The sequence below is a fragment of the Salmo salar genome, chromosome 26 (assembly GCF_965601325.2).
Source record: "Salmo salar chromosome 26, fSalSal1, whole genome shotgun sequence".
NCBI classification, from domain to species: Eukaryota; Metazoa; Chordata; class Actinopteri; order Salmoniformes; family Salmonidae; genus Salmo; species Salmo salar.
The window spans coordinates 33,185,188-33,198,542 of NC_138316.1; the positions used below are offsets into that span (position 1 = coordinate 33,185,188).

A 13,355-nucleotide genomic window follows, 5' to 3' on the forward strand; every position below is an offset into this window, starting at 1 on the left:
CAGTCTGCAGTGAGTGTGTGGTAGATTGTTGACAACTAACTAGCCAGCTGATTCGCTCTGGAGGAATGTCCGGTTCTTTTGCATTTTAATCACATTCCAGTGAGTGACTCCTGCTGCGCATAGAGTAACTTAACTATGATGCAAGTTAGCTACTCTATTATGTGCTCTGACTTACTGTAAGTGCCCATTTTAAAATGTCATGTTTTTCACTAGGCTTAGTTCCATGACAGTATATGCCACCATAGTTTAGGCCACAGAAAGCTGCAGTCCAGTATACTGCAGGGTATTGTTTTCAGCTGGCTATTTCTTGAACTGAGTTGTTGGATAAGGGCTTGACAGTAAGCATTTCACGGTAAGGTCTACACCTGTTGTAATCGGCGCGTGTGACAAATAAAATGTGATTTGATTTGGATTAAGCCCTCCTGTGTCACTATCAGATGCCACATAGGCTGAGTTTTGGTCCACAGTGATGTGATGGTGCATGGGCGATTCAAGGACCCAAGATGGTTTCATGCTTGTGACTTTAATATATTTTTCAAAATGTAGTGTACATGCACACACTCGAGCTCGCTCATCCACCCACCGCTCTCTATTGCTCCCTCTCTTGCCCCCTCCCATTCAACAACAGTAAAAGAACAATACAACTTCTCTCTTTCCAGCTGAGAATGTTAGAAGACAATGAATCAGAGACAAAAGCTTGAATGGACAAAGGGTTTGATGGTTGATGGCCCAGTAGTCCCACCCAGTTTTGCCAGGCCAGTGCTGCCCTGGCTTTTTCACCACACATCTGGAGCTGAGCTCCACTTATAGGAACAATTAGGGTTAAGTGTCTTGCTCTAGGGCACATCGATAGATTTTTCACCTAGTCGGCTCGGGATTCGAACCAGCGAACTTTCAGGGTGACTGGCCTTACCCTCTAACCGCTAGGCTACCTGCTAATGCATCTTCCATAATCACTGCTTTTCTCTCTCTAACACGCATACACACGCCAACCTGCAGCCCTTTCCACAATCGCTGCTATTCTCTCTCACATCCCAGGCGCTAATCAATCAATCACATACAACTCAGTCTGAACAAACAACCTACACCTTCACACCAGTGGAATGGAGAATGGCACCCAGAGCTAAAGAACCCAGACCTGGACACAGCCAGGGACTCCCTGTCCGAGTCTCCCCCAGCCAGGGCACACACATTGGGAGGTTTGGAGTCTCTTTTCCCTGGTGGACTAGGGCTGGAGCCCTATAGCAACTGACTCTGTTGTAGCTAGTTGTGTAATTGGCTTATCCTGGTTGGGCCACCGTCCTCACTCCTCACCTGATCCTCTCAGGCCTAATCCTGTAACTGTCTCCCCTGTCACCTATAGCCAGGCCTACCTCCTGTAACGTCACCTACAGCTAACCAGGCCTACTTCCTGTAACGCCACCTATAGCTAGCCAGGCCTCCTTCCTGTAACGTCACCTATAGCTAGCCAGGCCTCCTTCCTGTAACGTCACCTATAGCTAGCCAGGCCTCCTTCCTGTAACGTCACCTATAGCCAGGCCTACCTCCTGTAACGTCACCTATAGCTAGCCAGGCCTCCTTCCTGTAACGTCACCTATAGCCAGGCCTCCTTCCTGTAACGTCACCTATAGCTAGCCAGGCCTCCTTCCTGTAACGTCACCTATAGCTAGCCAGGCCTCCTTCCTGTAACGTCACCTATAGCTAGCCAGGCCTCCTTCCTGTAACGTCACCTATAGCTAGCCAGGCCTCCTTCCTGTAACGTCACCTATAGCTAGCCAGGCCTCCTTCCTGTAACGTCACCTATAGCCAGGCCTCCTTCCTGTAACGTCACCTATAGCTAGCCAGGCCTCCTTCCTGTAACGTCACCTATAGCCAGGCCTACCTCCTGTAACGTCACCTATAGCTAGCCAGGCCTCCTTCCTGTAACGTCACCTATAGCCAGGCCTCCTTCCTGTAACGTCACCTATAGCTAGCCAGGCCTCCTTCCTGTAACGTCACCTATAGCCAGGCCTCCTTCCTGTAACGTCACCTATAGCCAGGCCTCCTTCCTGTAACGTCACCTATAGCCAGGCCTACCTCCTGTAACGTCACCTATAGCTAGCCAGGCCTCCTTCCTGTAACGTCACCTATAGCCAGGCCTCCTTCCTGTAACGTCACCTATAGCTAGCCAGGCCTCCTTCCTGTAACATCCCTCATACAAAGTAACCAACCCCCTCACCCCGCCCCTCACCTAAAGTTTAAATTGACCAACCTCTCCTCTATCAGCATCCTTGTCATCTAAAGTAACACAACCAACCCCTCTGTTTTGTGTAACTAACCCCACCTGATTATCTGAAGTAACCAGCTCTCTTTAGAGTAGGCCTAACCATCAAACCTCATATGTCTCTTTAGAGTAGGCCTAACCATCAAACCTCATATGTCTCTTTAGAGTAGGCCTAACCATCAAACCTCATATGTCTCTTTAGAGTAGGCCTAACCATCAAACCTCATATGTCTCTTTAGAGTAGGCCTAACCATCAAACCTCATATGTCTCTTTAGAGTAGGCCTAACCATCAAACCTCATATGTCTCTTTAGAGTAGGCCTAACCATCAAACCTCATATGTCTCTTTAGAGTAGGCCTAACCATCAAACCTCATATGTCTCTTTAGAGTAGGCCTAACCATCAAACCTCATATGTCTCTTTAGAGTAGGCCTAACCATCAAATCTCATATGGATCATTTAAAATGTCACATTTTCACTAGGCTTAGTTCCATGACAGTATATGGCACCATAGTTTAGGCCACAGAAGGCTGCAGTCCAGTATACTGCACGTATTGTTTGCCGCTGGCTACGTCACCCCTAGCGCTCTGTGTTGACCAGTCAGGACCCCTGGATCTATCAGATCTCAGCCCACACTGCCCACGGACAGTACAGTAGTACTGGGAAACAATGGTGGTGTGTGTGGTGTGTTCACTGCTGTACTGATGCTGGATTCATACATTCCGACCCTGGCTGGGAGAATGGAGTGTCTGTGTCGTGAACTCGTGTCAACTCTCCCTCTTCCTCTCCTCCTCTCAGAATGAAAGGGGGGATGAGGTTGAACTGCCCGTCCCAGTGATAGGTCTGGACTCCATCTCAAATGGTACCCTATTGGGCTCTGGTCAAAAGTAGTGCATTATGAAGGGAATAGGGTGCCATTTGGGACTCAAGCAGCAAGTCCCGATGTGTTAGCTGGGCAGGAAGGCCTGTAATTCAGTCAACATGATGTCAATGGTCAGTTTTGATAAGAGGTGAACCTAGATAAACAGTCCAATGGTCATGACTTAGTAGTCAGACCCATTTCAGTGTTTCCATATCAGTGTTTAAAGTCCCCTGAAGCAGCATTCATCAGGACTACAAACAAACACAAATTAATTCAATTGATAGCAAAATGTGATTTGGTCGGGGCAACAGAGCAGGGTGGGGGGTGGGGGGGATGAGGAGAGGGAATGGTGGGGTGGGGGGGGGGGGGACGGTGGGGAGGGGTTGTAGAGAGGGTCTGTGTTTCTTCAGTTTCACCCAGAATCCACCCAGGCCCACCCATCCATCCAGACAGACTAGTAAAAGCTCATTGAGAGTGCTTTGACTACATTCCTTTAAGACACTGAGCTGCTTGACCTGTTGTAAATATTTCCCAGCTATGACCCAGGCTGTCACCCTGTTGCTGTCCCATCTAGTGGCCTACAGTATCTTTCCACTCCTCCAATCCACTGATCATACCAATACTAGAGCAGTAGGCTGCATCTCATCTGACCTATCCAAACCCTGGAGGACATTGTTTGAAACAATGGATAATTGTCATCCTTTGTATTTTATTTTCAGAGAGGTAGGCCTCTGTTGACTTGACATGGTACTGTGGTTTGTGATGTGTATACTAGCTGTACAGGTATGTTTGACACATACTTTGTGACGCACATTTTATGATGGATAGTTTATGACCTGTATTATTTTGACATTTCATCACAGCCCTCCTCCCCTCCACGCACACCACACACACATACATACCACACACACCACACACACACATACATACATACCACACACACACATGCATACCACACACACACATACATACCACACACACCACACACACATGCATACCACACACACACCACACACACATACATACCACACACACCACACACACACACATACATACCACACACACACCACACACACATACATACCACACACACACGCATACATACCACACACACCACACACGCATACATACCACACACACCACACACGCATACCACAAACCACCACCTCCTCTGTCCCTGTTGCATGATGGCAATAGAGGTAGGCCCACAGAATGAAATAGAACAATTGAATGAAAGGATCTTTATGGGTAGGCCGGGTCCTAGTTGACGTTGTCTTTAGAGACCTTATGTAACACATAGTTAGCTACTAGTGTAATCTCTCTGGGAGGAATGAGCAGCTAAATATAGCTGGCCCATAAAGTCCTCCTGAAGATGCTGGGTGACTGTCATTACTACCCCGGCTCTGCTGGTTGCTCTCTGCTGGCTCTGAGGTGAAGTTTCCCCTAGGTACAGATCTAGGATCAGCTTCCCCTCCCCCAATCCTAACCTAAACCTATAATGGGGGAAATGCAAAACTAACTCAAGATCAGCGTCTAAGGGGCAACTTCAGGGCCAGACTTGGACCAGGCAGGGCCATAGGAAAGGAATGTCTCGGGACAGAATGCTGATGGTAGGAGTGCTACCTAGCGTTTAATGTTAGTGGTAGCTGGTAAGGAGAGGGGATCATTGGATGAAGGGGGCAAAAGATGTTTACCAATGAAGCATAACAGTTCCAAGGCATTCCCTAAAAATGCTGTATTGTGTTGGCCTAACTTAATAGGAAGGGTTAGGCTAAAACCACAGGTATTGGACTGTGTGTTCTAAGGCCCTCAGTCAGTCATGTTCTCTGAGTACAAGGAAACAGTACTCTGCTCTTCACACCACTCTGATCAGTGTCAGACCAAACAGGAAGTGTTTCTATTGCACCAGGTTACATGTTGCTGTGTCTGTCTGCTACACTCACATGTGCCCTGATCACACTGCTCTAAGGTCAACACTTTGTTAGGCTTTCATCGTCTGTGACCGAATTGGCACCCTGTTCCCTATTTACATTTTAGTCATTTAGCAGACGCTCTTATCCAGAGCGACTTACAGTAGTGAATGCATACATTTCATACATTTTTTCCCCGTACTGGTCCCCCGTGGGAATCGAACCCACAACCCTGGCGTTGCAAACACCCTGCTCTACCAACTGAGCTACACAGGACCCTATATAAGTAAGTAGCCTTGTCCACATTTAAACAGCCCATAGCGCAGGAGCCTATCGCCTGGTTCGTTAGGCAGCTTGATGTACTGTAGGTAGCCAGGTAGCCTAGTGGTTAGAGCGTTGGGCCAGTAACCGGCAGGTAGCCTAGTGGTTAGAGCGTTGGGCCAGTAACCGGCAGGTAGCCTAGTGGTTAGAGCGTTGGGCCAGTAACCGGCAGGTAGCCTAGTGGTTAGAGCGTTGGGCCAGTAACCGGCAGGTAGCCTAGTGGTTAGAGCGTTGGGCCAGTAACCGGCAGGTAGCCTAGTGGTTAGAGCGTTGGGCCAGTAACCGGCAGGAAGCCTAGTGGTTAGAGCGTTGGGCCAGTAACCGGCAGGTAGTCTAGTGGTTAGAGCGTTGGGCCAGTAACCGGCAGGTAGCCTAGTGGTTAGAGCGTTGGGCCAGTAACCGGCAGGTAGCCTAGTGGTTAGAGCGTTGGGCCAGTAACCGGCAGGTAGCCTAGTGGTTAGAGCGTTGGGCCAGTAACCGGCAGGTAGCCTAGTGGTTAGAGCGTTGGGCCAGTAACCGGCAGGTAGCCTAGTGGTTAGAGCGTTGGGCCAGTAACCGGCAGGTAGCCTAGTGGTTAGAGCGTTGGGCCAGTAACCGGCAGGTAGCCTAGTGGTTAGAGCGTTGGGCCAGTAACCGGCAGGTAGCCTAGTGGTTAGAGCGTTGGGCCAGTAACCGGCAGGTAGCCTAGTGGTTAGAGCGTTGGGCCAGTAACCGGCAGGTAGCCTAGTGGTTAGAGCGTTGGGCCAGTAACCGGCAGGTAGCCTAGTGGTTAGAGCGTTGGGCCAGTAACCAGCAGGTAGCCTAGTGGTTAGAGCGTTGGGCCAGTAACCAGCAGGTAGTCTAGTGGTTAGAGCGTTGGGCCAGTAACCGGCAGGTTGCTAGATCTGATCCCCAACCTGACAAGGTAAAAATCTGTCGTTCTGCCCCTGAACAAGGCAGTTAACCCACTGTTCCTAGGCCGTCATTCTAAATAAGAACCAATTCCTAACTGTCTTGCCTAGTTAAACAAAGGTTAAATAAAAAATACCCTGGGCAGGATGCTAGTCTATGTGCCCTGGTCAAAAGTAGTTCACTATTGTAATAAGGTGTATTTTCAGAGACAGCTGTTGACTCCAACTCTCCATTCTCAGACCCAGTGAAAAGTTGTTTCATTTGTCGTGAAGGAACCAGTTCATTTGTTTTGGCTGTGTCATGGTGATGTTGCCAGATGAAGTCATGAGATGTTAATAATTAGTCTGGCTTCACCCAGCGAGCTACTCCTTAGGTAACATGCCTATTCAGACTTTGTGGTCCAGACATATAGCCTAGGGCCATCAGTCTCTTAATCAGATATCAATGTTTACTACTGACTGACAGCCTACTCTCCAGTCCTGTGTGATTGATCTTAGACCTAAATGTCTATGGATTGTTGATGGATCATTGATGTCACCCATTGGGTTACTAAAACAACTAATTTCCAGGAAGACTTCACACAGTGAGTGTGCTGTCGGTACCAACTGGTCTTTGTCCTTGTATGTCGATTTATCCCTGATTGACCCACATTCACTGAGTCCTGAACATAACCTAATATGGGTTCACTTTAACTGCTCTTATTTTGGCATAAAAGTGAGCGGTCTATCACTCCTGAGTCTGTCTGGTGTGTTGCGAGGTGATCCTGTCCAGTCAGGTTATGTCCTGTCTTGTCAGGTTATGTCCTGTCTTGTCAGGTTATGTCCTGTCCAGTCAGGTTATGTCCTGTCAGGTCTTGTTAGGTCCTCTCCTCTCCTGTCCAGTCAGGTCCTGTCCTCTCCTGTCCAGTCAGGTCCTGTCTGTGACGTCCATGTCTGATTGCCTCTGTCTCTCCTTGCAGGATGTGAAACTGTCAGCCGAAGTGGAGCCGTTTATCCCACAAAAGAAAGGTCTGGAAGGAGCGCTGGTCACCATGAGCCTGTCTGGAGGAGGAGAAGGAGGAGGGGGGGTAGAGCCCACCCCTATCCCCAGCTACCTCATCACCTGCTACCCTTTTGTCCAGGAGAACCAACCCAACAGGTAGGTACATCACCCTACACCCCATATAATGCACCCTACATCTTATCGTCCCTAAGTAATGCAGCCTACACCCTACACACTAAGGGCAGGTTTCCTGGACACAGATTAAGCCTAGTCCTGGATTAAAAACCATGTTCAATGGGGAATTTCTGAGCACATGCCTTTTCATTCAAAACTAGGCTTAATCTGTGTCTGGTAAACTGACCCTAAGAGCCTGAGGTGCGACTGTCACTGATATAATGAATCTGTATTAGGAACTACCCTGCCTCTGTCCCTGAGCCGCTGACAGTTAGCCTAGCATTAGCTCGGAAAGAATCTCTATGGAGTCCAGGAATCTGTATTAGGAACTACCCTGCCTCTGTCCCTGAGCCGCTGACAGTTAGCCTAGCATTAGCTCAGAAAGAATCTCTATGGAGTCCAGGAATCTGTATTAGGAACTACCCTGCCTCTGTCCCTGAGCCGCTGACAGTTAGCCTAGCATTAGCTCAGAAAGAATCTCTATGGAGTCCAGGAATCTGTATTAGGAACTACCCTGCCTCTGTCCCTGAGCCGCTGACAGTTAGCCTAGCATTAGCTCAGAAAGAATCTCTATGGAGTCCAGGAATATTCGTGTTTCTGACACTCCTCCAGGAATGTGCCTGTGCCTTGTCAGTGGGAAAGCTGATGGTGTCTTCCTTCTGATTCACCTAAGGAAACCCCCATAAACAGTGTGAGTGTTACACAGCTAGGCTGTGAATGATCAGGGCATACAAATATACCAGGCACTCCCATTTTTTTTTTACCAGCCAAAATATATTTTTTCTGTACATGCATATAAAAACACACCAAAAACAGATGACCATGCTTTGTAATGTTTTTAAAACAAGAAATGTGATATATTGCTCAATTTCATTTTTTGTGACTGGATTTTTAAAAACCAAAATATCATTGACAAATTGTTGAGCTGGCCGTTTAAGAGCGGGAGCTTACCTTGGTGTGTGAGATTTGGGATCTGACTCTTTGCTATCAGTTGAAGCAACAGACTCAAACTAACGTTGATAAACTACTGAACTTGTGAGCAAAACAATGTAAATAGTCAAGAAACACGAGGACAAAGTCTCACTTTGTAGACGTTTGTGGAAATTAGACCAACTTTTATGCCTGTGCACAGTGCCTCCAAAAATGAATCTATCAGCATTTCACTCAGTGCGCACAGCTGCGCCAGATGGGATATACAGTTGAAGTCAGAAGTTTACGTACACCTTAGCCAAATACATTTAAATTCAGCTTTTCACAATTCCTGACATTTAATCCTAGTAAAAATTCCCTGTCTTAGGTCAGTTAGGATCACCACTTTATTTTAAGAATGTGAAATGTCAGAATAATAGTAGAGAGAATGATTTAATTCAGCTTTTATTTCTTTCATCACATTCCCAATGGGTCAGAAGTTTACATACACTCAATTAGTATTTGGTAGAATTGCCTTTAAATTGTCTAACTTGGGTCAAACGTTTTGGGTAGCCTTCCACAAGCTTCCCACAATAAGTTGGGTGAATTTCCTCCTGACAGAGCTGGTGTAACTGAGTCAGGTTTGTAGGCCTCCTTGCTCGAACACACTTTTTCAGTTCTGCCCACACATTTTCTATAGGATTGAGGTCAGGGCTTTGTGATGGCCACTCCAATACCTTGACTTTGTTGTCCTTTGTGCACCAGTCCCTCCTGCAGCAAAGCACCCCCACAACATGATGCTGCCACCCCCGTGCTTCACGGTTGGGATGGTGTTCTTCGGCTTGCAAGCCTCCCTCTTTTTCCTCCAAACATAACGATGGTCATTATGGCCAAACAGTTCTATTTTTGTTTCATCAGACCAGAGAACATTTCTCCAAAAAGTATGATCTTTGTCCCCGTGTGCAGTGGCCAACCGTAGTCTGGATTTTTTATGGCGGTTTTGGAGCAGTGGCTTCTTCCTTGCTGAGCGGCCTTTCAGGTTATGTCGATATAGGACTTGTTTTACTGTGGATATACCTATACCTGTTTCCTCCAGCATCTTCACAAGGTCCTTTGCTGTTGTTCTGGGATTGATTTTCACTTTTCGCACCAAAGTACATTCATCTCAAGGAGACAGAACGTGTCTCCTTCCTGAGCGGTATGTCAGCTGTGTGGTCCCATGGTGTTTATACTTGCGTACTATTGTTTGTACAGATGAACATGGTCCTTTCAGGCATTTGGAAATTGCTTCCAATGATGAACCAGACTTGTGGAGGTCTACAATTTCTTTTTGAGGTATTGGCTGATTTCTTTTGATTTTCCCATGATGTCAAGCAAAGAGGCACTGAGTTTGAAGGCAGGCCTTGAAATACATCCACAGGGACGCCTCCAATTGATTCAAATGATGTCAATTAGCCTATCAGAAGCTTTTAAAGCCATGACATAATTTTCTGGAATTTTCCAAGCTGTTTAAAGGCAAAGTCAACTTAGTCTATGTAAACTTCTGACCCACTGGAATTGTGATACAGTGAAATAATCTGTCTGTAAACAATTGTTAGAAAATTTACTTGTGTCATGCACAAAGTAGATGTCCTAACCAATATGCCAAAACTATAGTTTGTTAACAAGAAATTTGTGGAGTGGTTGAAAAATGAGTTTTAATGACTCCAACATAAGTGTATGTAAACTTCCCACTTCAACTGTAGGATTGATATTTCTTTGTGGAATTAGCAGCTATGAAACAAAATAGTTGAAATACTATGAAAACAGATAATGCAACATTTTCTGAACACTAACTCACATGTGCTCATACTTGGCTTTTGACTTTTTATTCAGGAATGTAATGCTCACACTGTAGAGTCCTGCACATTGACCACCTGCCAATGGGGTTGGTGAAATATACATGTTTACCTGCAGGTGTCGGGTTTTCATTTTATGCCCTGGATGTGAGAGCTGTAGACCTGTGTGTGTCCTGTGTGTTTCTCTTTGTCAGGGGTGATCTGCCTCATGCTGCACCCTCGTTTCTTCGTTTCCTTCCTGTCTGTTTTGAATAGCAGGAAGTGGTCTGCGCTCTAGACCGCTGGCTGTGACAATATCAGCTGGATCCTCATCAGCCAGTGCCACACACACACACACACACACACACAGTCAGCTCTACACTGATATCAGCAGTGTAACAAGCTTTGTCTTAGTTTGACACCGTTCTCCCTGGCCTCCTACGGGTATATTAGTCCTAATATGTTGCAGTATATTCATACAATCATCACTACACCAATCATTTCTTCTCTCCCTCCCCTCTACAGACAACAGCACCCCATGTATAGCGGAGGAGGGGACCTGCGCTGGCAGCAGCCCAACCCCACCCCAGGTGGTCCGTACCTAGCTTACCCCATCCTGTCCTCCCCCCAGCCTCCAGTCTCCAACGACTACACCTACTACCAGATCATGCCTGCCCCCTGCCCTCCCATGATGGGCTTTTACCAGGTAGGTAGCTGAAATGTTACGGGGTTAGAGGCAGACCAGTAGTCAGAAGGTTGCTAGTTCAAATCCTGGGCGAGGAGATAGAACAGGGAAGTGAATTAGCAACCCGGAGGGCTGCTGGTGTCAGATCCCAGGTACTATTCATCGTCAATGTGCCCTTTCGCTTGGTAGGTAGTGGAGTGTGTGTTGTCTTTGTATTTGGTTTTTGGGAGAAGAGGTTTACAAGACTAGTAGCCTGAAGAAATGGTTAGGAGAACAGAAGAAGTGGAGGATAAATGTTCATTGTCACAGGTACTTTTCACTGTCAATGTGCCCTTTAGCATGGAAGGTAGTGGAGTGTGTGTGAATGTTTGTCACAGCTGGAAAATACAATTGTTCTGTTCCTCTACCAGCCCTTCCCAGGAACGTACGCCGGGCCCCTGCAGCCTGGCGTGGTTAACCCTGTATCAGCTGACCTCAGCGAGAGACCGGCCCCTCTCGGACAGGCGTTTGGACTAGCTAATCAGAGAGGAGGGAGGGGCATGGTCACACCTGCCGTTCTACCCAAGGTAAGAGGTTAGAGGTCAAACGTTATTCTGCTGGTCTACCCTAATGCAAGGTGCTCAGGTCCATACTTCATTTTACATTATTGATTACATGATCAATTAATACCATCAATTAATTAATTAATACCATTAATTGGCCAGAGTCGTATAACATCAATATACAAAATAATGTTTCATGTTATTATAGTCTATGTTCTATCAGCAACAGCAGGTGGGGTTGTGTCAGCCCCTGAGGGCCAGGAGGCCCCCCATGAGGACTGTAGCTGTCCAGAAGGAGGTGTGTTCCTCGGGGTCAGACGGACGGACCAAGACAGTCCTGCTGGTGGACGCTGCCCAACAGACTGGTACGTATATAGATCATTAACATGGTAAAACCAGTAACATATGCTAGTACCAATATCAGTAATATTCTAGTACCAGCACCAATACTAGTCTAAATACTAGTATTACTAAAATACTAGTATACTAAATACTGGTAAATACAATACTGGTCTAAAGTATGTCCACAGATGAATGACGGGCCTAACTCTTCTCTAACTTCTGTACAGGGTTGTGTACTAACTGTATGTACCTGACTGTGGTCTAAGCCTTCATTACAGTATAAAGGCTTTACATAATGAAACTGCACAGTCAACCACTGAGCATCTAGATCCTACTGAGCTGAGAGAACAGGTTTACAATGATGACGCTTCATCATACTGAGACACTATGGCTCCGTTTACACAGTCAACCACAGAGCATCTAGATCCTACTGAGCTGAGAGAACAGGTTTACAATGATGACGCTTCATCATACTGAGACACTATGGCTCCGTTTACACAGTCAACCACAGAGCATCTAGATCCTACTGAGCTGAGAGAACAGGTTTACAATGATGACGCTTCATCATACTGAGACACTATGGCTCCGTTTACACAGTCAACCACAGAGCATCTAGATCCTACTGAGCTGAGAGAACAGGTTTACAATGATGACGCTTCATCATACTGAGACACTATGGCTCCGTTTACACAGTCAACCACAGAGCATCTAGATCCTACTGAGCTGAGAGAACAGGTTTACAATGATGACGCTTCATCATACTGAGACACTATGGCTCCGTTTACACAGTCAACCACAGAGCATCTAGATCCTACTGAGCTGAGAGAACAGGTTTACAATGATGACGCTTCATCATACTGAGACACTATGGCTCCGTTTACACAGTCAACCACAGAGCATCTAGATCCTACTGAGCTGAGAGAACAGGTTTACAATGATGACGCTTCATCATACTGAGACACTATGGCTCCGTTTACACAGTCAACCACAGAGCATCTAGATCCTACTGAGCTGAGAGAACAGGTTTACAATGATGACGCTTCATCATACTGAGACACTATGGCTCCGTTTACACAGTCAACCACAGAGCATCTAGATCCTACTGAGCTGAGAGAACAGGTTTACAATGATGACGCTTCATCATACTGAGACACTATGGCTCCGTTTACACAGTCAACCACAGAGCATCTAGATCCTACTGAGCTGAGAGAACAGGTTTACAATGATGACGCTTCATCATACTGAGACACTATGGCTCCGTTTACACAGTCAACCACAGAGCATCTAGATCCTACTGAGCTGAGAGAACAGGTTTACAATGATGACGCTTCATCATACTGAGACACTATGGCTCCGTTTACACAGTCAACCACAGAGCATCTAGATCCTACTGAGCTGAGAGAACAGGTTTACAATGAAGACGCTTCATCATACTGAGACACTATGGCTCCGTTTACACAGGCAGCCCAGTCTATTTATTTTGTTGACCTAATTGGTCTTTTGACCAATCAGATCAGCTCTGAAAAAGATCTGATGTGAAAAAATCTGATGTGATTGGTCAAAAGACAAATTAGTGGAAAAAATATCAGAACTGGGTTGCCTGTGTAAACGGAGCCTATGATACCCATCCTGCTGGGAAGACAGTAGGAATGTAGAGTT

At 46.5% G+C, this 13,355-nt stretch overlaps 1 protein-coding gene across 1 annotated transcript in view; it reads left to right on the forward strand.

Moving 5' to 3' along the window:
• The window catches only part of LOC106596910 (selenocysteine insertion sequence-binding protein 2-like), a 32,260-nt gene that overhangs the window by 2,357 nt on the left and 16,548 nt on the right, over window positions 1–13,355 (forward strand). The window contains 4 exon segments of the mRNA XM_082969627.1: window positions 7,205–7,383; window positions 10,653–10,833; window positions 11,223–11,378; window positions 11,563–11,719. Of these exon segments, the coding sequence (XP_082825753.1) occupies window positions 7,205–7,383; window positions 10,653–10,833; window positions 11,223–11,378; window positions 11,563–11,719 (673 nt within the window).